The sequence below is a fragment of the Myiozetetes cayanensis genome, unplaced genomic scaffold (genome assembly GCF_022539395.1).
Source record: "Myiozetetes cayanensis isolate MyiCay16 unplaced genomic scaffold, myiCay2020 scf3, whole genome shotgun sequence".
NCBI classification, from domain to species: Eukaryota; Metazoa; Chordata; class Aves; order Passeriformes; family Tyrannidae; genus Myiozetetes; species Myiozetetes cayanensis.
In genome coordinates, this window is record NW_026087521.1 from 70,526,519 (window position 1) to 70,547,855 (window position 21,337).

The 21,337-nt window shown below is 48.1% G+C and overlaps 1 protein-coding gene across 2 annotated transcripts in view; it reads left to right on the forward strand.

Moving 5' to 3' along the window:
* The window catches only part of SSPN (sarcospan), a 69,849-nt gene that overhangs the window by 39,780 nt on the left and 8,732 nt on the right, over positions 1–21,337 (forward strand). The window contains exon 1 of one of the 2 annotated variants that reach the window (XM_050325382.1): positions 10,385–10,835. The exons of the other annotated variant lie outside the window; for it this stretch is intronic. Within the exon in view, the coding sequence (XP_050181339.1) occupies positions 10,512–10,835 (324 nt within the window). The 5' untranslated portion in view covers positions 10,385–10,511. Of the gene's footprint in view, positions 1–10,384; positions 10,836–21,337 lie in introns of those variants that run through there. 2 annotated transcript variants of the gene reach the window in all.

The window sequence follows — 21,337 nt, forward strand, 5'->3', positions numbered from 1 at the left end:
CCAGACCTCAATTGTGCCGTTCCCAGGCTCCTGCTCTGCTTAACAAACTGCACTGTTTGCCCCTGCAAGACTGAAATGTCCTTTAAAACGCTGAAAAAGAGAAAGGGAACGTGAGACTTCTCTCTGGAATAAGGCAGAGTGCATTTGCAGCACCCTCACATCGCCACAGCAATCCAAACACACAAATAACATCACTGTGTGAATTTGCAAGAAAAGTGGCTCAGTTATTTACCAATGAAATCTCCAAATCAGCCTCTGACAGTCACTCTGAAGAATGACGTAAACATTCAACACAAGAACAATCAAAAATACATCAGTTGTTATTTTCTTTTAACTGCAAGGGAAGATTCACATCCTTTCACCCAATGCATGTCTACACAGATCAATGTCAGCTCTTATTCGTTTGCTGCTTTTAACTCTTTGCATTTATTCCTCTTCCTTGGGTCTTAGTCAGCTCTCCACCGTCATAGCCTTGTTCTACATGCTCTGATTAAAGTGAATTCTGGGCCTTTCTCTGGAGCACAAGACACCTCACTTTCTGGTTCTCTGTTGTACATCCCACACTCCATGCTGGCCCTGCACCCAAGCCCTCTCTGGCAGCCTCCCTGTCTCTCCCTCTTTGGAATAAGGGGGTATCCAGAGGAGTTATCCCACTGGCTCCACCACTGGATTGCTTGTGGACCCTGTGTGCATCATGGGACACATCATGTAGCCTTTCCTTGCCTTTTAGAGCCACGAAACTGCATCAATCCTAGGAGGATGAGCCTAGCAGCAAGGATTTGTTCTATGTTTGCTTCCCCCGCCTCCCTTGTACACTGAGCATAGTAATACTTGCCTAGATCAAAGGGGGTATGGGGAGAATTAAATAATTAATGTATATAAAGCACTTTGAAAGATGAAAGATGCTATATAAGTACAAAGTATTAACTACAAAAAAAAATTAAAACAAAAACCAAAAACACAATAACACACACACACACACACACACAAAGCCAACCAAACAAAAAAAACCCCAAAAACAAAACACAAAAACCCCCCCAAACTGCTAAGTGATGTAAGACTCCAGTTTATTTTGTAAGAAATGTGTGAAATCAAAGTAATTGCCACTAACAAATTAGGAGCTAGATTATGCCAAGCCCTAACACAGCTAGTCAGGGGACTGAGGGCCTTGCCTTCTCCCATGGCTCAGTTAGGGCACCTGCACGTGCAAGAAGGCACCAAAAACCTGCCCACAACAGGGATTTGGAAGGGAAGGCACTTCCTGCCTCACCGAACCATCTCAAGCAACCGTGTCAACTGGTGCAATTCAAAAAATTGATTCCACAATGTCTTACAACGAGCTGTTTCTTGCTGTTCCCCAGTCTCGCTGCTCCGGTGGTTAGAAACCTTCCTCCTCCGGTTTCCAGGCTAAACGCACCCACGGCCATTTGTATCCATTTGTCCTGGTGCCAACATTGTTTTAAGTTTAACACGAGATATTTATAGACCAGTCGTGTCCTCCCTAACCTTTAATGCTGTTGGGCTGAACGAGGCAATCCCTTCCAGTTTCCTGTTGTTATGTGGGGTCTCCGTCCCCCACCAAGCACCCGACCAACGCTTCGTTACGCCTGGTCCTGTCGCAATCCATCTTTCCCTAAAAGGGATGAATGGAGCTGTGTGCAGCCTCCTCACAGGGCCCACCAGCACTTGTTCTCCATCACTAGCACTTTTCAGGTCCACGTGGGAAACCCTTATGTGCAGCCTTGCTCACATTTACCTTTCCCCATGGCCGTGCCGTGCTGCCGTTCCACAGTTATCCTGCGACCGGGATTTTTATTTTCCCAGAGAAACTCTGGCACTTCAGCCTTACGTGCCAGCCCCTTACATTTGGCACAATTGAATTTCATCCTATTCCCATTGTTCCCACCCGCAAGGTCACACAGTTCTTCCTGTTTGATAGGCTGGGGCCTCTCGTGTATTGACGAGCACTCGCATGTCTGTGTCATCAGGAAATTTCCCGACGCACTCCTCCCTCTTTTGTGTGACGGGCAAATGCTAACTGAAAGCAGTCCCCAGGCAGCCCTCAGACAAATCCACTAGCAGCCACCCTCCAGATCTGCTTTCAGCACGTCTTGCTTTCCTCTCCCACCCTGCTATGTCTCACCTACCTTGCAGAGATGATCCTTCCAGAGGGAAAGATGATGCAAGTCCGTGGGCCTTGCCGGACCCAACCAGTGCTTCAAAAGCGGTTGCGTTCCCTTGGGGGCGTTGCAAAAGAGAGTCAGACAAGTTGCAAAGGACTGACATTTCATAACAATGCTAAGCCAAGAAAATATAACACTCAGGGTAACTTTGGATGGGAGGGAGTATTCTTCCACATCTGGTGGAGCGCACGCAGCAATTCTGGCAGCGCAGAAAGCCCCGTGTCCTCAAGAACCCTTTTACATGAGGACACGAAGCCACGTTGGTGTTGCTGATCAGAGGGAGACTGAGTCCACAGAGAGGTGGAGTGTGCAGAGACCCAGGGTTAGGGAGCATTTTCGAGGGAGATGGCCAGACATTAAGAGTCCTAAATCTGCTGTCACGTAGGTTTACCCCGAGCCTCAGGCCTCTGTTTTGCCTCAGAGGAAGACCAGGCAGTTTTGGTCATTTATGGAGATGATGTATGGTTGGTTTACACCAATGCAGGAAGTAAAGGGATACTGATTTCTGGGAGCAAGCAGCTCTTTGTGGGGCAGAAGATTATGGCCCAGCATCTGCTCAACACTGTGGTTGCTGAAACAAGCTCGGGAGGAGACTGGAAGAAATGAACCGCGGTACACTCAGGTCTCCTGTCTCCAGAAAAGATCACAGGGTCCATCTTTGAACCAGCCGAGAGGCAAACCTTGGCCACACTGACGTCAGCATCCAAACTTCAGCTGGGCTGAGGAGGTTGGCTCCAGCACTCAGATGCTTTGGGGCTCCAAAGACAACGCGGGGAAAAGCCGCCACGTACGGTGGACCCCGGTGGGTGGAACGGCTGTCAAAAGGCTGGACCACTCCTCAGAAAATTCCAGCTGGTGCCTTCTGGAGCACCCACATGTGTATGTCGGGCAACTGTGAGTACATCAGACCTTGAAGCACGTCTGGAGCAGTGAATAACACAGTGAGGCCGCCCAGTTGCCAGCCTGAGACCTTGAGCCAGCTGCAGAAACAAAGCCCCGAGTGTCTGCAAATGTCAGAAAGTCCAAGAAATGAGATACATGTGCATATGCTCCACGAAGTTTGCCCTGGATCTTTGGAGAGAGCACCTTGTCAGAGCTGCTGGTAGCTCAGAAGCAGTTTTTTCCATGTACCTCCAGAGAATAAGGCCTTTCTAGTTTCGTTGCAAGGCACTGAGCTGCACAGGACAAGCTGAGCACATTTGGGACCCCTTGCTATGATGGAGAATTCCTGGGCTCCTGCACCCACTGATCCCTCCACCCTGGCTTTGAGTCCCACCTGTGCAGTCAGAAATTGGGTTTCAGAGCTGAGCAAAGCCAGAGCTAAGATTTTAAATATCATCTTTCCACCTCATAGGACTTATTGCAGTCTGCCCATCTTGCCACTTTCTGTGGTCTCCTAGCTCTGTGTTTGGGGGTGTGAGGAAGAAATGGAGGGCTAAACATGAAAGCCATGCCTTCCTTTTCTTTTTCATCCCATTCTCACCCTCTACAGAGACAGTCAGCATCCCAAAGCCCTTAGCTGGGCTTCTCCTCTGCTTGCTTACCCTCCATGGGTTGCCAGTAAGGGTGAGGGGCTGCCTGCTGGGATGGGCAAGAGGCAACTGCAGTTTCTCCAAGGTAAAATGGAGATCAGCAGCCCATGAGGGTGATGTTGCTGTCAGCAGTCTTGGATATGGCCCCAGCCAGGCTGCCCTCCTGGTAAGGGTCTCCATACTAGGAGAAAAACCCCAGAGAGGCTTATAGGTTTTTTTCTAGAGAGGTTTTGGTGCAATTAACTGCAATGCCTGCTGAGTCAAGGTCACAGGCACAGGTGATACCCCATGACAGACAGCATGTGCTGTTGGGACCCCTGAGCACTGCCTTCACTTGGAAACAGTGAGACCTGTCCCTTTAAATGAAAACTATTTGTGATATGGAACCAGTAAAATAATTATAGATGAGATTTATTCATACTGGGGTGTAAGTGATGGACGTGGCTGCAGCAGTGCTGCTACTGCAGGGGCTTCTTTCTTCTTCTTCTATTCCTTCATTACATCCCTCTCATTATTGAAAAGTGAGAGCAGGAGCCCTTGCCCTTCCCTCTGCTGCCCAGAGTGCCTGTGTCCTGGTGTAAAGCCACAGGCAGGTTTCCTGGAACTTCTGCATGTTGTTTAAGGCAGCATCTTGAGCCCTGCCCGTGGCTCTGCGTGTGTGCATGTGGGTGAGCACACACACAGACCAGACCTAATCGTTGCCCTCGGCGAGAACGTGGCTGAGAGGATCTGCCTCTCTTTAACCAGGTAGGAATTAACACCTGCTGGGAAGGTCTGACAGCCACGGGATCATAATAATGTGTTTTGATGGACAGTAGCCTCTTCAAATAAACTTTGCAGAAACAGGAGCAGCACTGAGAGGACACAGAGTGTTTGTAAACTGGTTGTCCCTCCTTTCTAAACTCCTTAACTCTGCTCAGGGAGATGCAAAGGGCTCTAGGCTGGTATAAAATCGGCAGAGCATGGTAATGTGCAGCAAAGCCACAGGAGGTAGCTTTGCTTTCGTGTAGTATTGCACCTCCTTGCTTTTTACTTCTACACCTCAATTTTCTGGGTCTTTCAGTTGTAACACATAAGGATCCATACCTGAGGGAATGGCCTGAAGCTGAGCCAGGGGAGGTTTAGGCTGGATTGTAGGAAAAGGCACTGAACAGGCTCCCCAGGGCAGTGGTCAAGGCCCAAAGCCTGACAGAGCTCGAGTGGACAATGCTCTCAGGCACACAGTGGGATTCTTGGGGCTGTCCTGTGCAGGGCCAGGAGTTGCACTCCATGATCTATTCCAACCCAGGATTCTATGACTCTATAATCCTCCCCAGGCCTCCTGCAGAAACATGTCAAATTATGACTCCCATCCCAAAGAACCTGCTGCAAGAGTAGAAGACAGGACAGAAACAGTCAGATCATTATGGACAGCTCAATGACTGTGAAGTTTTATATAGGAAACCCCCATAAATGCCTGGGGCATTGTCTGGATTCAAGGAACCACAGCTGGAGGTGAGGAGCTTCAGGCATGGGATATGTAATGGAGCTTTAGCAAAAGCAAAGATTTAGGAATTTAAACTGGTGTGGCACAGGTATTTTGAAGGCTGCAAGACAAAATTTATTCCCAGTCTGAAAGAGGACCTGGTTTCTTTTGCATGCACAAATTTGCCTCGTGGTCAGATGCGATGGAGGGAGTGAGGGGCACTGTTAAATGTGCAGCACACACTCCAGGTGTGGAGTAACCTGACATAAAACTCCTGTTCTACTTCTTTCCACGTCTGTCACCCCATCCAGGTAAAATGAAGTGCTTCATACCTTGGCCTTATCCCTGGCAGTGCTAGAAGGGCACATGGAGCACACATAAAGAGTACCGTGGGTTGGATGGTTCCTCTGGAGGTCGTCTGGCCCAACCCAGTGCTCAGAGCAGAGCCTACAGGCACACAAACCAACATGAACTGGCCTCAAAAGGGCCTGTCAAAAACAAGCCTCACCTCCAGATGACCTGAACTTTAAGAAGCTAACCTGAGCTGCACATTGCGCTTTCAAGAGTTATGTATTGTTATTATCCGTCGTCAACAGGCACGAGTTTTTGGAAAACACAGCTTGGCTTCAATCCTCTGCTTTCAGGGGAGAACTTTCATCATTTAATTTTAATGGGGAACCCCGTGTTACTAAACAGATCGTCCAGTCCCTGTGCTGAGATTTGGCTGCTTGACAGTGCTTGGTCAGGCTCTGCATGTGGGGAGAGGGGATTGGGGGGAAAAGAAGCAGGGATGAGGCAGGATCTGATCCTCTCCATGGTGATTCTTGGGCCAGCTGCAGCACATCTGGCTCCCTCCCAGCTCCAGCTGCAGCGCTGGGGGTGGCATCTCTGAGGGGGTCCCTGGGAGACCCTGGAGATGCTTCTGGGGAGAAGGGAGACGAATGTCCCACAGTCCTTGGGGCAGAGAGCCCCGTCCAAGCCTTTTTTTCCGTGCTAATTCTGCTGCTCTGGATCTGTGTGCTGCAACCCTGCACTTGGCACTTGGCCTGGCTGCCCGTGCCTTGAAGAAATATCCGTGCAAAGGCGATTCTGTGGGAGCCTGCATGCCTGTGCACCCCCGCGAGTCCGGCCACGCCGGGCCCGCTTTTAGTTCCAGTGCAAAAAAAAAAAAAAAAGGCAGAGGGGAAAAATCTGAGGTTCCTGGAGTCCCACGAAGCACTGTGTGTCCTCAGCCGTGGGAGAAGCTGTAGGAAAGACTGTGTCACCGCAAAGCTGCAGCCCAGACCTTGCCGTTTCCATGTCGGATGCTGTGTGTGCTTGTCCGACTTGCTGTCATCGTCACCCCGGTTGGCGCTGCCTTTTGGCAAAGGGAGGGGCAAGAGCAGGCCATGTTTTGCAGAGGACAGTGTCTGGCCACGGAAAAGCTGTGCAACATGACTCATTTTGTGTAAAGGACACGAAATTACAACTGCGTGCCACATGAGAGATGGTAGCTGGGCTCGAATCAGAAAACATCCTCATCCAGGGAGGGTATTCAAGCATGTGCCTCATTTAAGAGCATACTTAATCAGGGCCTTTGGGCATAAAAGGGTAATGATTATTCTTGTGTGGCTGGGAAAATCCAAGTGACATCCGGAAGATGTATTACTCGAGAAAATTCAGTGTTATTTCAGTGTCCTTGTTTAATCTTTCAATTTCTAAAAAAGTAATTCTTTTAATTTGTCATTGCTCGCCAGTGCTGTGAGTTCCTTCACAGCTGCTTTACACTCAATTGTTAATGCCAAGCGGAATCAGCAAACACAATCTGGTTCAGATAATAATTATGGAAGATCAATCCCGCATCCCTCTCCTTTCCCCATGCCCATTAAACTTTCCAGCATGTAAGATAGGCATGTTTGACTTTGCAAGGAAAGCCAGACACAGCATGCACTGTTTAATCATTTAAAATAAAAAAACATCCCTGTCCCCAATTTTTTCGATGTTTTTGACCACTAATAACTGTGTATTGCTGCAGAGATTAGGGATGGCATATATGATTCTAATAATGCAGGGAGCTTAGGACTGGCTCCCTGTCCCAGTGTGACCAGGGCAGATGGCAAATAATGTCTCTGGTTTCCTTGGGAAAACCAAGTGGTACAGCTCCTCTGGATCCTGCAGCTGTGAGAAGGCAAACTCTGGTCTATGTTGCTCATGTTTCATGGTTTTGTACCCAAACCTTTCCCTCACTGCACAGAAGTTGTCCCCTGAACTGACCCGGACTTGTCCTGCCCTAAGGACTCTGAACACCAGCCATATAACTGGAGTTTTTGAAGGGGCTGATGGATTTCCCACCTACACCCTACACCCTGTAGGAGATTTCCCACCTACACCCTGTGGGAGATATCCAGCTGGCTACCCATGGAGCATGGCCTCATTTTTGAGATACTTGCTGTGCAGAAAGATGTTCAGGCACCTGTTTTAAGAGAGGTTCTTGGGCCAAGAGATAAACAAGGGCTGTTACTAACTGTAAGGAGGGTGTTTGTTCATTTTATTGACTTTGGGTTAAATCCTGTTCATCCTCCTCAGGCAATTACTCCTGCTGAAACCAGGGTGACTGTTGGCATGAATAAAGCAGTTGGATTTTGGCCCCTTTTAGAAGAGGGCAGTCATAAACCCAGCTGCCAGCACAAATCCAGGTGGTAAACCAGGGATTTCCCTGGGGGAAAAACCACAGTAAAGATCTGTAGGATAGAACTAGGGAAATGGAAGGGCATACAGGGAAAGAAAATTTAACTTCATTAAATGATTAAGGTAGATGTTCAGCTGGGCATCAGTAAAACGTGCCCCTGCTTCCTTGCCTGACCTTGGTGATGATCCTTGAACACCACATTCCTCTGAAAGCTATGGTTAAATACAATTGTATGTGGCTTTGAGAGACAGGAGAGACCAGTGAGAGCAAGGTACTGTAAGGATATTTGAAAAAGTGGATGATAGTGCCAAGACATCTCAGTGAGAAACCGTGAAAACACAGAACACTAGGCAACATGACTAGAGAAGAAGGGTTTTCTTCAGTATTTCTTCTCACCTCTTGTTTCTTTTCCTCTTCCTTGTTTGAACAGTACATCTTAATCTTGCTCCCGTGCACGAGAGTTATGTGTGCAGAAATCATCTGAGACCACTTTGTTTCTAGTTTTCTTTCATCCGTTTGCTATTATAAATAACCAAAGAGGATATTGCTTAACCCATAAAACAAAGTGACATCATAATTTATTAATGCAGAAGACACAGTTCATTGCTGTTAAAGTGCCATAAAGAGCTGGAAATAGAGCAGTTTCTCAGAAGGCATTGCCGGTATGTCAGAGGAAAGATTTCCTCAGCGTGTGTGTAAGATCCTCTCTGAGTACTTCAGCATTTTGGCTGATCCCAGCTGAACCGCCCTGCAGCATCCAAAGGCAGCTTTGGTGGTGATTTCCCCAACCTCTGATGTTTCTTCCCACCTGCCCCACTCCTCCCAGTGCCACCTGCTTCTACAGGAAGGGATAAAAAAACAACCCAAAGAGCCAAGCGGTGGGGTTGGAGCTGGCTGGTCCACTTGAGGTGCTCACACTGGTGTTGGTGAGGCAGCAGCACAAGCCCAGGTGTCCTCACAGTGTCCCTGTGATGGTGGGGACATGGAGCTGGCACGGAGGAGGAGTTTCAGGGCTCTGCTGGTCCCTACACCGCTCCTGGCTCCCAGGGAGGGCAATGCATCAGGCTGTACACACTCGGCCCCGGGCCAACAGAGCATTTGAGCACCTGTTTACCCCTAAGCTTCTGAGTAATTCCTGTGGTGTGAGCTCAGCACGGCAACCTCCTGCTTCCCACGGGCTTCCCTGGTGTGGGCTCGTGCACCATGGCCCGGCTGAACACGCGGCTGCTGGCACAGCCCCTGGCACCAGGCTGCTCACCCACCACCTCTTCTTTCTCCCTCCTCTCACAGACCCAGAGTTCCACCTCTAATCCTGCAGACCCCAGTCCTGCAGGCACCTCCACGGGTGAGCCCCTAGGGAGCCCCACCAGCATCTGAGAGGCTCTGCCAGGGCTCCCAGTCCTGCATTCAGCTGCAGAACGATTTCTGAGCATTTCAGGAAAAAAAAAATCCCCCCCCTTCTTCAGATCAGAGAGTCACAGAATATGCTGAGTTGGAAGGGACCCACAAAGATCATCAAGAACAACCCTCAGTCCTGCACAGGACCATCCCCACGAATCACACCATGGGCCTGAGAGGATCATCCAAACACTCCTGGAGCTCTGGCAGCCTTGGTGCTGTGCCCACTGCCCCGGGGAGCCTGGTCAGTGCCCAACCACCCTCTGGGGGAAGAACCTTTTCCCAATATCCAACTTCAACCTCCCCTGACGCAACCTCAGGCCATTCCCTCCTGTTCTGTCACTGGTCACCACCGAGAAGAGTTGTGTTGATGTGCTGTCCCTGAACAGCAGCGTGACACATGGACAAAGTGCAGTGACCACATGTCCGCAGTAAGACATCCCTCTCTCTTTGAGATAACATAAACAATCTCCCTGTTATGGATAACTTGCAGCCCTGGGAAAGTGCTCGGTGGGTGTCCAGCTCCAAGCTCCACCACTACCTGCACAGCAGCACCCTCATCGTAAAACACGCCTAGCTGTGCTTTTGCAACTTTTGGGAAGACAACAGGATTCCTTTTCCGCTCCCCGGGGCGCTCATTTGAATTTCCATTTGTGCTAATTCCGCGCTTTCCGTGCAGGCAGTCAGCTCCCTCCCACTGGGGTGCACCTATTTAATCCGATCCAGCGGGTGCACAAAACGTGCACGGTGTGCAGCGTGGGCTCCCCCTCCCCGGCAATCCCCAGGGGAGCCGAGGCGGGATGAGCTCCTACCTGCCTGCTCCTGGCTCCCTGGTGAGACAGATTTCCCTCTTGCTCATCAGCTGGCGCTGCGGAATTTCTGCCCGCTGTTTGCCTGGCCGGCTCCTCCACAAACACACCACACACACACACAAAACACACGCACACACGTGTGTGTGCTCACACTTCCCATGCTTGTCCCTGCGTGCACGGCCCCAGCCCGGCGCCTGCACGTTGGCAGTGCGCTACCCCCCTCGAATCCCCCTCTTCCCTGGGCTATATGTGGCATTTCGAAGCTCTGACAATCCTGCTCCAAATGTTTTCCATATTTGTTCAGCCTTCCTTGGTTCAAATACCAGGAACGGCTCAGCCGGCGCAAAGCAGAGCTTCGGGGGGCGAAAAAAAAAAAAAAAAGAAAAAAAAATAATCAAATCACACCCCCATCGGGCGTGCACACACACGTGAGATCCTGAAGTTCCTCTCGGCATGGGAAAGAGGGAGAAGAAAGCCCAGCACGGCACGTCCCCGAGTAACCAGGCAGGGAAGGCACCCGAAGGGGAGAAAAGCACCGACTCGAGCAAGACGCAGGAGCCGGCGATGAAGAAGAAGAAGAAGCAGAAGAAAGCCAAGGGGGATCCCAAAGCTGGCCAGGAGGAGGAATCCCACACTTGTTGTGGCTGCCGTTTCCCGCTGCTGTTTGCTTTGTTGCAGTTGGCACTAGGCACCTCTGTAACAGTGCTGGGCTTCCTTATGGCAGGCATCAGCTCCTCTCTGCTAGTCAGAGACACTCCATATTGGGCTGGGATAATTGTAAGCATAAAGTCTGTTTCTCCATAAAGTGCCTTTGCCAGCATTAATGCAAGCTGCATGACGCTCCACTTTAGACTAACCAACTGCATGCACAACACCATTTGAGTTATGCTAACTATAAATATTCCCGGGATTAAGTGCCTGGGTGTGCTTTTCCCGAGGAAACCGCTCCTGCAGAATAACACGGTCTTTCGTATTCTTCCCTGCGATACCCAACAGACCTGAAATAAAACACAGGGTTGCTGTTTGACTAGATGTATATATTAGCTTGTGCTTTGCGGTGAACTCCTGCCTGGTGATGCTGAAAAAAAAAAAAAGAAAAATGTTGATAACTTACGCTGCCTGCCCTCTTTCCCCACCAAACCATAACCATCAGGTTTTGGGCGTGAGAGCATAACTCTGTAACTCGCAACTTTCGGCTGGGGCGAGGAGAGGAATGGCTGTCCCTTGAGCTTCTTCGCTGTGCTGTGCTGGAGAACCGCCGGGATTTAACCCCCTCCCTCCCCTCTGCTCCTGACTTCTCCCTCGTGGAAGGGGCAGACTGCACCCAGGTGGGGAGGGGGTGTGCGGGGGCCACACGTGGTGTGACCCCCCTGGCTGGGTGTGCTCAGGGGACATGTGGGGTTGTGGTGGTGGTGAGCCTGGGATGTGCTGTGGATGTAATTTAGCAGGCAGGGTTTTTTCCCTGGGCGGGAAAATATATCCTGAAAGTATATCCTGATGTTGTTAGACTGCAAAAATTCCAAGCAAAAAACTTCATGTTTAGGTACTTAAAATTCCTCCAAGTGCTAAACGGCTGTGGGAGCATCTCCTGGGAATCTAATTCCTTGCTAGCTGGAGATTACCTGATCACCTGAACTGATTGGGGTTTGCTGTATTAATCCTGCTGGGTGACCCTTCAGAGAGTGGAAGGAGCAAGGCCTGAGCTCCCTAAGGAAGCTCCTCCTCTTGCTCATCTCATTCTTCATATTTCTCTTCTGATTGAAAAGGTACCCAAGAGCTTAGTGATGTTTTGTGGGGCAAGAGCCTGTCCCTGCTGGGAAGGAGAACTTCCTCCTGGGGTTTTCACAGTTACAAACCAGAGGGGAATGCAGATGGTAAAATAGCAGTGTGTGACATGCTCACTCCTCTTGTTTATTTTGGGGATTCTGGAGGTCAGATTATTCCCGGCAGCACTAGTAGTATCCCAGGATTGAAATAGCTTTTTCACTAGAAGAGTTGGGGAAAGAGTGAGCTGGACTGAACTAAGTGTACAGCCAGGGATATGAGAAAAGACATGGAAGTGGCCCCTGGCCCACGTGAATGTCATCAGTGTGCCCAAGCAGCATCCATCTGAGACATCCACGTATGCCTGATCTCCCTCAGATCCTGAGCCAATCCCCAGCTCTAAGCAAAACTCATCTCTCAGTTGTGGTGGTGATGTTTTGCACTCACCAGCCATCCAGGATAACCCCTGGGGGAGCTCATCTCCTGGGACTGTGCTGGCTGTGGGGGCCAGGGCTTTGTTTTGGTTCGTGTTCCGGGGTGCCCGGGCAGGGCCCCGTGGGGAAGGGTGACTGCACCTCCGCTTTGAGTCACACGGTGACTCTCACCTTGGGGACTCTGGTGTGATGGTGAGTCACCAGCACATTCAAGTGTGGTTTGATCCCTCCCTGGCTCAAAATGGCTCTTGGTTGTCCCCCTGTTTATCCTCAGGGTGATGACAGGCACTGAGTGCCAGGGGCGCATGGCCAGGCAGGCTCCTGGACAACCACACTCTCTGCTCTCCTGCACCCTCAGCCCGAAGCAGAAGGGAAAGAGGGGGACAAAAGGGAAACCTGGTGCTAGAAAGGAGAGGATGAGGTGGTGGTGCAGCCCCAGCAAGAGATCCCGTGTGGGTTGCTGGCCGTGGCCGATGCACCACGGGAGCAGAGCAAAGCACAGCTCTGAGGGGCAGAGGGCAGGACGTGGTGCTGCATTTACTTTGCTCTTGTGCTGTGATGTCTTGGAGGTACTTGGTGCCCACTGGGGCACTGGATGGAGATGGCCAGGAGCTGCTGAGCTGGAGTTTCTGGGTGTGTGGGTCACAGGGTGCTGCAGGTGAGCTGTGATGGGGGTGTGTGATGAGGACCAGCCTCTGGAGAACTGGGGGAAACTTGGAGGAGGACCCTTGGCTGGGACCTCCCTGAGGCTGGATGTCCTATGGGCTGCCTCTTGAGCTGCATGGAGGGAATACAGGTAGGGATGGATGACCCATGTGCTGCTCGAGATCAAACCTCATGGCAGAAAGTGACTTCCCAAAGCTCATCTATTCACCCAGAAATGAGCAGCAGAGCAGAACAGTGTGGTGTAAAATACCAGAGCATATTTGTTTTAGTAGCATCCCACTCAAGTGCTCTTTTTTAAAGGACTTGATTAGTATTCAGAATCAAGAACTTAAAAAATCTATTATCGAGACCTTTTTAGCAACATTAGAGATAATGGGTGAAGCTCATTCCTGGTGTTACTCCTTTGGAATTACACCAGGGCAGGATTTGACCCCGAGTCTGTTAATGCAGGATGACAGAAAAAATGAAGGAAAATTGCTAATGTGTTAAATAGACCCTGATTGATTGAAAGCTAATTTTTTTCTTCTTCTTCTTTATTAATGGCAAAATGGTGACACCATTCCTTGCTGAAAATCAAGTGCTTTAGTGCATTACCATGAATGAAAAGGAATTTTATTTAGCAAAGCAGATAGAGTAAAATAAATGCTAGTGAGGAAAACCAGGCAAGGCAGTGTGAATTAAATGGGTTCCAAATCTGACTGTGTCAGTTTGTGAGGATACCAATAAATGTGGCCAGTGATCTGCTGACAGGGAGTCCAGGGGGTTCCAAGGGGTGTCTGGCACCTCCTGAGCTCCTGCAGAAGGAAGAGATGCAGCTTGCATTGCATCAGAGGTATTTCACCCTGAAAATCAGTGAAACTGCAGGCTGGACCACCCTGGTAGTCTCCTCCTTCTTGCTGTATTGCAGGAGCTTGGAAAAACTCTTCACAGCTCCACCCATGAGTGCAGGGCTTTTTTTTTTTCCCCTGTATCTTGCTGGGTAGCTTTGGGCAAGTTGCTTAACCTTGCTGAGACTTTGTGATTTCCCCTGCAAAGTGGGGTTAATAGTGGCCATCCGTCACCCCTCGCTTTGAGATCCTGGGATGGGAAGTGTTGCAGAAACAGTAGATATTAATGGTATCCTTCTCATTCTTTTTCATTAGCTTGTGGCCTTTTGGCACCCAGAAGGAGAAAAGATGTATTTCCCCTTGAAAAATCTGCTCTTAGATTATTTCCACTGCGATCAAAAGCGGAGAGTATCAGAGTTTTCACAGGCAAGGTCCCTTCCAGCCCTGTTTTGCAGACTCGGGCAGTTAAGAAAGTTACAGAAGTGCTCATCAGAGATGATTATACAGGGTGTTTATTCTTTCTGTCAGAAAGCTATTTTAAATATAAAAATAAATATATATAGGCATAGATGTTCATAAAATTGGGGCTTTTAAAAACATGTAGAAAACCTGTTCCTCAAGTAGCTCAGGGCAGCAACTGTGGCTCCAGCTGTCACTGATTTTGTTGGAAAAAGCATCTCAAAAGTTCTGTCATGGGGGGCTGAGCTCCCAGTCCAGGAGCTTGATGCTTCTCCCTGCTTAATCTCCCCAAGTGTTTCCTCAGGCCAGAAGGGATGGACATGGATCATTTCCTCTTGGGATCAGCATTCAAGCACTGATTTCTCTGCTCTGGTGGAGTAAGGCTGATGTGGTGCTTTGCTTTGTGGTGCAAAAGGCAGGCAGACTTTTAACTGAAAAAGCAGTTTAATCAATCCTCATTTACCTGGAGAAATGTTTACGTCTCTGTAAACTATCATAATTTTTTTTTGAAGAACCTTTAAAAAGACTTAAGGCAAAGCCTTCAGCAAAGGAGAAAAAAAAATTCTTTGCTTTGAGAATCTCACTAGACAAGGAGAGGTGACATGAAGACCCCGTGATGGCTGGAAAAATCCAGTTGTGAGAGACAGGAGATAAGGAAAGAGAGAGACAGAGTGCACTACGTGGCTGGATCAGGGAATGGTGCAAGGTATTTGAACTTTGAAATGGTAGAGGATGTTAACAGGGATAAACCAGGAGTTGGGATTTTCATCCTGAATGTGGGTACAGTGGTGTGTGTGAGTGTGAAGCCTTGGGAATGTGGTTGTGAGGCAGATGATGAAAGGATGAAGCATTGTATACAGGCACCTGGGAGAAAAAAAAAAAAAAAGGATAATACTGTGCTATAAAGTGATCTAAGTTAGAAATTGGGGTAAATGTGTCCTGATGATTAGCTGGGGTTGGTTAGACCTGTGCTCCTCTGGGGAAGAAGGGATTTGCTGTGCCTGTCAATAATAGGGAAGCATCCCCAGCTAGAGCAAGAGGCAACTGATCCCTTTCCATTCTGATATGGGGGATGACTGACTGTTTAAGCCACCCTGAAATGTGTTCTCTTTTAAAGCCTGAAAGCAGAGAGACACTTTCTTGTTAGCCCTGGCCCCTTGCTGGGTTTTTTTGTTGTTGCTTTTGACAATTGTGGAGGTGGCTTTCAGCGAGGCTTTGCTTCCTACACAGCCTCGCTGGGTTTTTAACTTTGGCTTGTTATTAGGGAAACTGATTTTTAATAAAAGGTGACACTTAAAACCTGGTGCCATCAAAGCAGGTGTAGGAGATTACAGTCATTCAGGCATCCATTTTTTTTTTAATACAGCCTAGCTTCAATTAGCCATGGGCAAACATCAAACGGTTTGAGAGAGGAGCCTGCAAGTTTAGGTATTTAATTGAACCTTCTCCAAAGCCTATGAAACTCTGGACTGTATCCAAAGAGGTATGCTGCCTAAAAATATGCAATGGTGAGGTTCCCAGTGCTTGTTTAGAGCTATATATATATATGTGTGTAACACTAGAGCTGTACTCTTCAGAGCCCTCTGCCTTTAAATCTCACCATCTTCTAAAAGGAATTATGCATTGGCCAGCTCAAGTCCAAACTTTTGTTTTGATCAGGCATCGAGTGGAAAACTTTTGATGGGAGGAAAAAAAAGGTTTTAATGTTCAGAAAGAATGGTTTGAGAAGGTATCTGCATACCTGAGGTCTGTGTGATATCTGGCCAAGGGCTTGTCTAATCCTGGGCACCTCTGTGGTTTGGCCCCTGGTCTAGCTGCAGACTCAAGGGGAAAGAGGGTGGAAATCAGAATTCCTGGCTGGATTACATAATCCAGCAATGCATTAAAAATGTTCCAAAAGCCTAGGTAAAATCTGGAGGGGCGGGGGAAAGCAAACAGTTTTCCTCAGCCCTGGATAACCTCATGACTGTGGAGGTGGTGGCTTTCCTCAGCTTCCCATCCACGGACACACCTCACACCACGGGTGATGCCCAGGTAGTGCTCTCAGCCACGCTGCACTTCTCAGGCTGAAAATCACTGTTGGAAAATCACTGGGAACTCCCAGTTTTATTTTATTTTATTTTGTTTTTTGGTCCCCTCGGGCCATTTGTTCACCCAGGACTGCCTTTCTGATCCGACAGCAGTAATGGACTGGAGCTGCAGCTCCTGGCTGTGCAAGCCATCCCAGCCTTTGCTGTGGGAATTAAATCTTGCCTTAGCACAAGTGATGAGCCGCTCTCACTGCTGAGCAACTGACCCAAGCAGCAAAGATCGTTGCGGGAAAACATGATGCCGTTTGATTTTGAACGTCCTTGCAGGGGTTTGATGGCTTCACAGGATTTAAAAGAAAGTTGTGCATCTGCCAGGGTGTGTTATTGCATGGCTTGAAGGGACCTGTAGTACAGACATCATTATTTTATTCTGTAGGCGGGGCAGGGATGGACAGTTATTGTGGATTTTATGGCTGTTAAGAGAATGATTTCCTAGATGATGACGGCCTTTGCCTGCAACCACAATATACATGTTTTTCCTTATTATTACAGCTATTATTTCTGGAAGTAATTTATATGCAACTAGACTGTCTTTAAATTTAACAAGAAGGGGGAAAAAACCCCCATTAAGGCACAATACCTCATTGTGGCAGACTGGCTTCTTTTCCATGTGGTAGTGAGACCCAGGCTGACCTGAGGCTGATCAAAGCTGGCAGGGAAAGCTGCCTGCAGCACCCACTGACATCTCAGTTTCCTCAGAGCTTCCTCAAACCTCATAAAGTGACTGAACTCCAGTGTTGCTGTCTGCAGTGGCCCGTGGAGATGTCTGGCACCAGAGGTGATCCAGGTTTATAATTACAAAGCCAACAGTGACGTGTTCTTTCTTGCATCAAAGCTGTGTCCAGTGGGAGTGTTAGATTTGGTGGATAACGTGGCCTATCCCAGGGTGTAGATGGGAGCTAAGCTTTGCCACATCTGATAAAGTGGGTGAGCCATCAAGCCAAGTGTCACCTCTGAGGGTGAGCCAGAGACTTAAGAGACAGCTACGAGAGATCATTCTTTACCCTTGACCCTACAAGCAGAAAAATCCACAGTGTCTTGAAGTGAGCAACTATAAAATAACTTGTCCATAATGGAAATTTGTTTCCTGATTCTACTAACAGCAGTTTCCCCCCTCAAATTTGAGCCTGCATTCTTATTAAACAAGAGGAGTCCCCCTGTGTGGCTTTGCACTGTGTGTATTTGCACTGTCCTCCAGCAGGTCTGCTTTCTGTCCCTAAAGGTTGCTCCCAGCTAACAAGCCCCCATATAAAGAGCAGATGAGCTATACTGTGTCTTTTTGAGTGTTTGCAGCATCTGTCTTGTGACGTGGCTTGGACCCAAGATGCTCCTTTGAAGCAGGTTTTTGCCCCCTTCCTTCATGTCTTGGTGGGTGTTTCCAGCTCTCTGGCTTTGCCAGCCTCAGGTGCCAAGGTTTTCGAGATGCTCTGGGTGGGAGGTACTTATTCTACATTTGGGCTGAAACTGTAGCAATAACAAAGGGAAAACTGGTTTCACAAGAGTCTGAGGGAGAGATGGAGACAGATTAGAGCAATCTGTGGTTTTGAAATCTGCCGGAATGAAAGCAAACCACGTTAAAATGCCGCTGTGCAAAGATAATGAATGCAAACCCACAGCGGAAATTTGTGCCCTACCTGTTCGTATTTCCCCCCAGTTACACACCACACACAGCCATCCTCATCACTGCCACGTGGGGTCCTGGTGCTGCTCGTGCACACCTTGTGCTCAGTCCTTGCAGGACCAGATGTGAGCGAGCAGGGATCCTCCCAGGCAAATCCACTGGGACCCACTCCTAAATCTGGTCCCGTTCCTGATGAAATCTATAGGAACTCGATTCAGTTCTCATGACAACAGGCTCAACAGGGAGAGCAACCTGGAAAATTTCTAACCCTGTTTTGACTGTGGGCTGAAAATCAAACATTCTGAAGTCACTTTTGAGCCCTGAGGTATTCCTGTCCAGTGGAAGGAATATCTTACTTCCCACAAAAAAAAGAGAAATAGTGTTAAAAATTTCATACAGCATAAACTCTTCAGTTTTTCAGCCAGCACTAGTAAACAGCTGTTTTCCCTGGATTGTGACCTGGGGGATTTCACAGGGTATGCCTTAAGTGAAATGAAATCCTTACCTTTCCTAAATGCTTCTCTATCACATTTGGGTCTTTTTCTAGACAGCGCTTCCCTAAAATTAAATTCTTTCCTTGGATAACCTTTCCCATCACTACCCATTCAGCAAAGAGTGCCCATATGGAAATTTTGAAACAGGATCTTGAAATAAACCCGAGTCGAGTCGAAATTCTCTCTCGGCATAGAAATGCAGATTTCCAGATTTCTAGATAACGGCTTGCCCAGAGCTGATCTAATTAACTGCCCCTTCCTGCGGGTCTCACAGAACCCATTCTATTTGTGTAACAAATGCACATCGATTGCTGGCGAGCATGTGCTAAAACAAGTTCAGTTGCGTTTTGTGTTGTGTGCTTAGTCAATAAGGCACAGGAAAAGTGTGCTCCACGCTGGGATATTGCAGTGGCTATGGAAGGACTAGGATGCAGGATTACCTGCTGCTACTTAGCAATCAGCATCAGCAGCATCCATAACGTGCCTGAAGCTGTTGTAGTACTTAGCAGGTCCTAAAAAAATATTTACCAGGAGGATTTTTATAGTTATTCTGTTGCACTTCACAGGTATAATTCAAAACTGATCTATTAATAATGTATAAAATAGAAGCATAAAGCTGTTTCCTATATAAATGTTCCATACTTTGGTTTCCTCCAAGGAGTGAATTTGCCTTTAAAGAACCGAAATATAAAACATATGTGAGTCATAATTCTCAGCAACGTTATTTTTTACCGCCACTTAGAAAAAATACACATCTATGGTTTAAAAAAAAAAAAAAAAAAAGTTGCTACATTGTTGTAAAAAAAATACTTAAGCCTTCTGAAATACCGCGGCCAAGACTTGCCAGAATCCTGACCCGGTGTAATCTTTTATAAATACCTCTCTACAAACGTGCCTCTTCAAGTATCCCTGAGTATGTAACTTAAATCTCAGGGGAACTTTGGAGAGCGCGTGCAGGAGTGGAAATCCCTTTAAAGGACGGCCTTTTGCATTTGGGAAGCTCCCTGAAGAGGGGGTCTGATCCTGCCACACATGGGAGCTGGCAGGGGTTTTGCCAGGAGTTGTACTGAGGCAGGGAGAAAATTCCACCGCTGGTGTCTGTCTGGCTGTGCCCTCGGAAATAAGAGCAGCTCTGTCGGCTCTCTGTGGTTGAAGGGGAAGGAATGGGAGCGAGGGAGTGGGAGCAGTCCCGTGATGTCTCATGGGGAGGAACCTGGAGGCAAATCTGGCCCGCGGTCCATGCGAGTGTAAATGCCCACTGGTGTAGCTGAAGCAAAGCAAATCTGATTTACTGCTCATAACAAGATCCTTCAGCAGCAGGTCCTGAAAATGCTCAGGCCCAGCTCTGATGTGAGAAGCCCCTTTGATTTCTCGTGTGTTTGGGGGATGTGACGTTAAGCGAGTGTATTTAAGCATTATTTATTTTAGTTCTTGCTGCAGGTTCTCTCCTTCAGCCACTGCTGCCACTGGGGGAGTTTATCATTTGGATATTGCCAGAGATACGATCTCCTTAAGATTTAAGTGTTATGGGCATGTTAATTGAATTAAAAGATTAATACACAGTGCAAAGGACCAAGGACATAGGCAATTAATCCTGAGAAATAAAACATGGTTGAGTCAGATAGAACCACTACAGGGCAAAAAAAAAAAAAAGCAGCAGACCAACCAGCACTGAAGGACCTTTGACAAGAAAGGTTGTTTTTTCCCCTGACAACCCTGTCAGCCATGGCTGTCAACAATAAAAAGAAAGAAACAAATAAATTGGAGGCAGTGTGTAAGTCACAGGACCAGAATATAAATACACATGACATGGAAAGGAGTAAATAATACTGATGCTTTCTTTAGAAATGTTCTCAGGCAATACTTCCTATTCATGTCCTACTGAAATGACATGAAATAAAACTTTATGGGGAAAAGTGTTATTAATCACACAGGTTCTTGAGGGAACAGCTCTCCCTGTGTTGAGAGTTACTCTTCCTTTGCAGAGCTGCTGTCTGGGGCCTTACACCAGCAATCCAGGCACCAAAAGTTTGGTGTTTTGTACATCAGATCATGAGAGAGGTGTGTTCAGCTGTTGCTGTCTAAAAGGACAGCTGTGGATTTTTCACTGCAGGTCAAGCAGTCCCCTCTGGAGCTGGAAATCTGGAAGTGAACAGCACATGCAGTGAGCAGGTGGGGCTGGGACAGAGCCCTGCGGTCCATGGCATGGCCCTACCTGGGTCTGGCCCCAGAGGGCAAATCCCATTGCTCTGGGAAAGCAGAAAGTCTCAAATTAGTAAGCCTTCCAAACTCCCAGAGTAAAATAAAAAGGGTAGAAAAATATAGAATCTTGGTGTAGTCACTGAGAATTTAATGGGATTTATAACCAAGATGCTGCCAGCATCACAAAATCACAGAATCACAGAATCTGCTGAGTTTGGAAGGGACTCACAAGGATCATCCAGTCCAGCTCCTGGGCCTCCACAGAACCATCCCCAAGAGTCACACCATGGGCTTGAGAGGGTCATCTGAAATCTTCTTGAGCTCTGTCAGCCTTGGTGCTGTGCCCACTGCCCTGGGGAGCCTGTTCAGTGCCCAACCACCCTCTGGGAGAAGAACCTCTCTCTAATATCCAACTTAACCCTGCCCTGACACAACTTCAGGCCTCTGGACTGGAGTGCTTAGTAGAGTGGGGGATACCCAGTGTCCCCCCATTTTCAAGCAAATCACATTTATTGGGGTAGCTCCTCAGAGCTGGATCTTCCCTCCTTCCCTGGCTGCAAAATGCCCACCCGTGAGCATCTGCTCCTGCAAATAAATCCAGAATTAATAACAGAGACAACTCAATGAATAATGAAGTGCATAAATACTTTTCCATTACTGTTAACCTTCAGCAATTACTGCCAGGGGGCTAAAACACAGTTTCAGACTGCAGGGGAGACAGA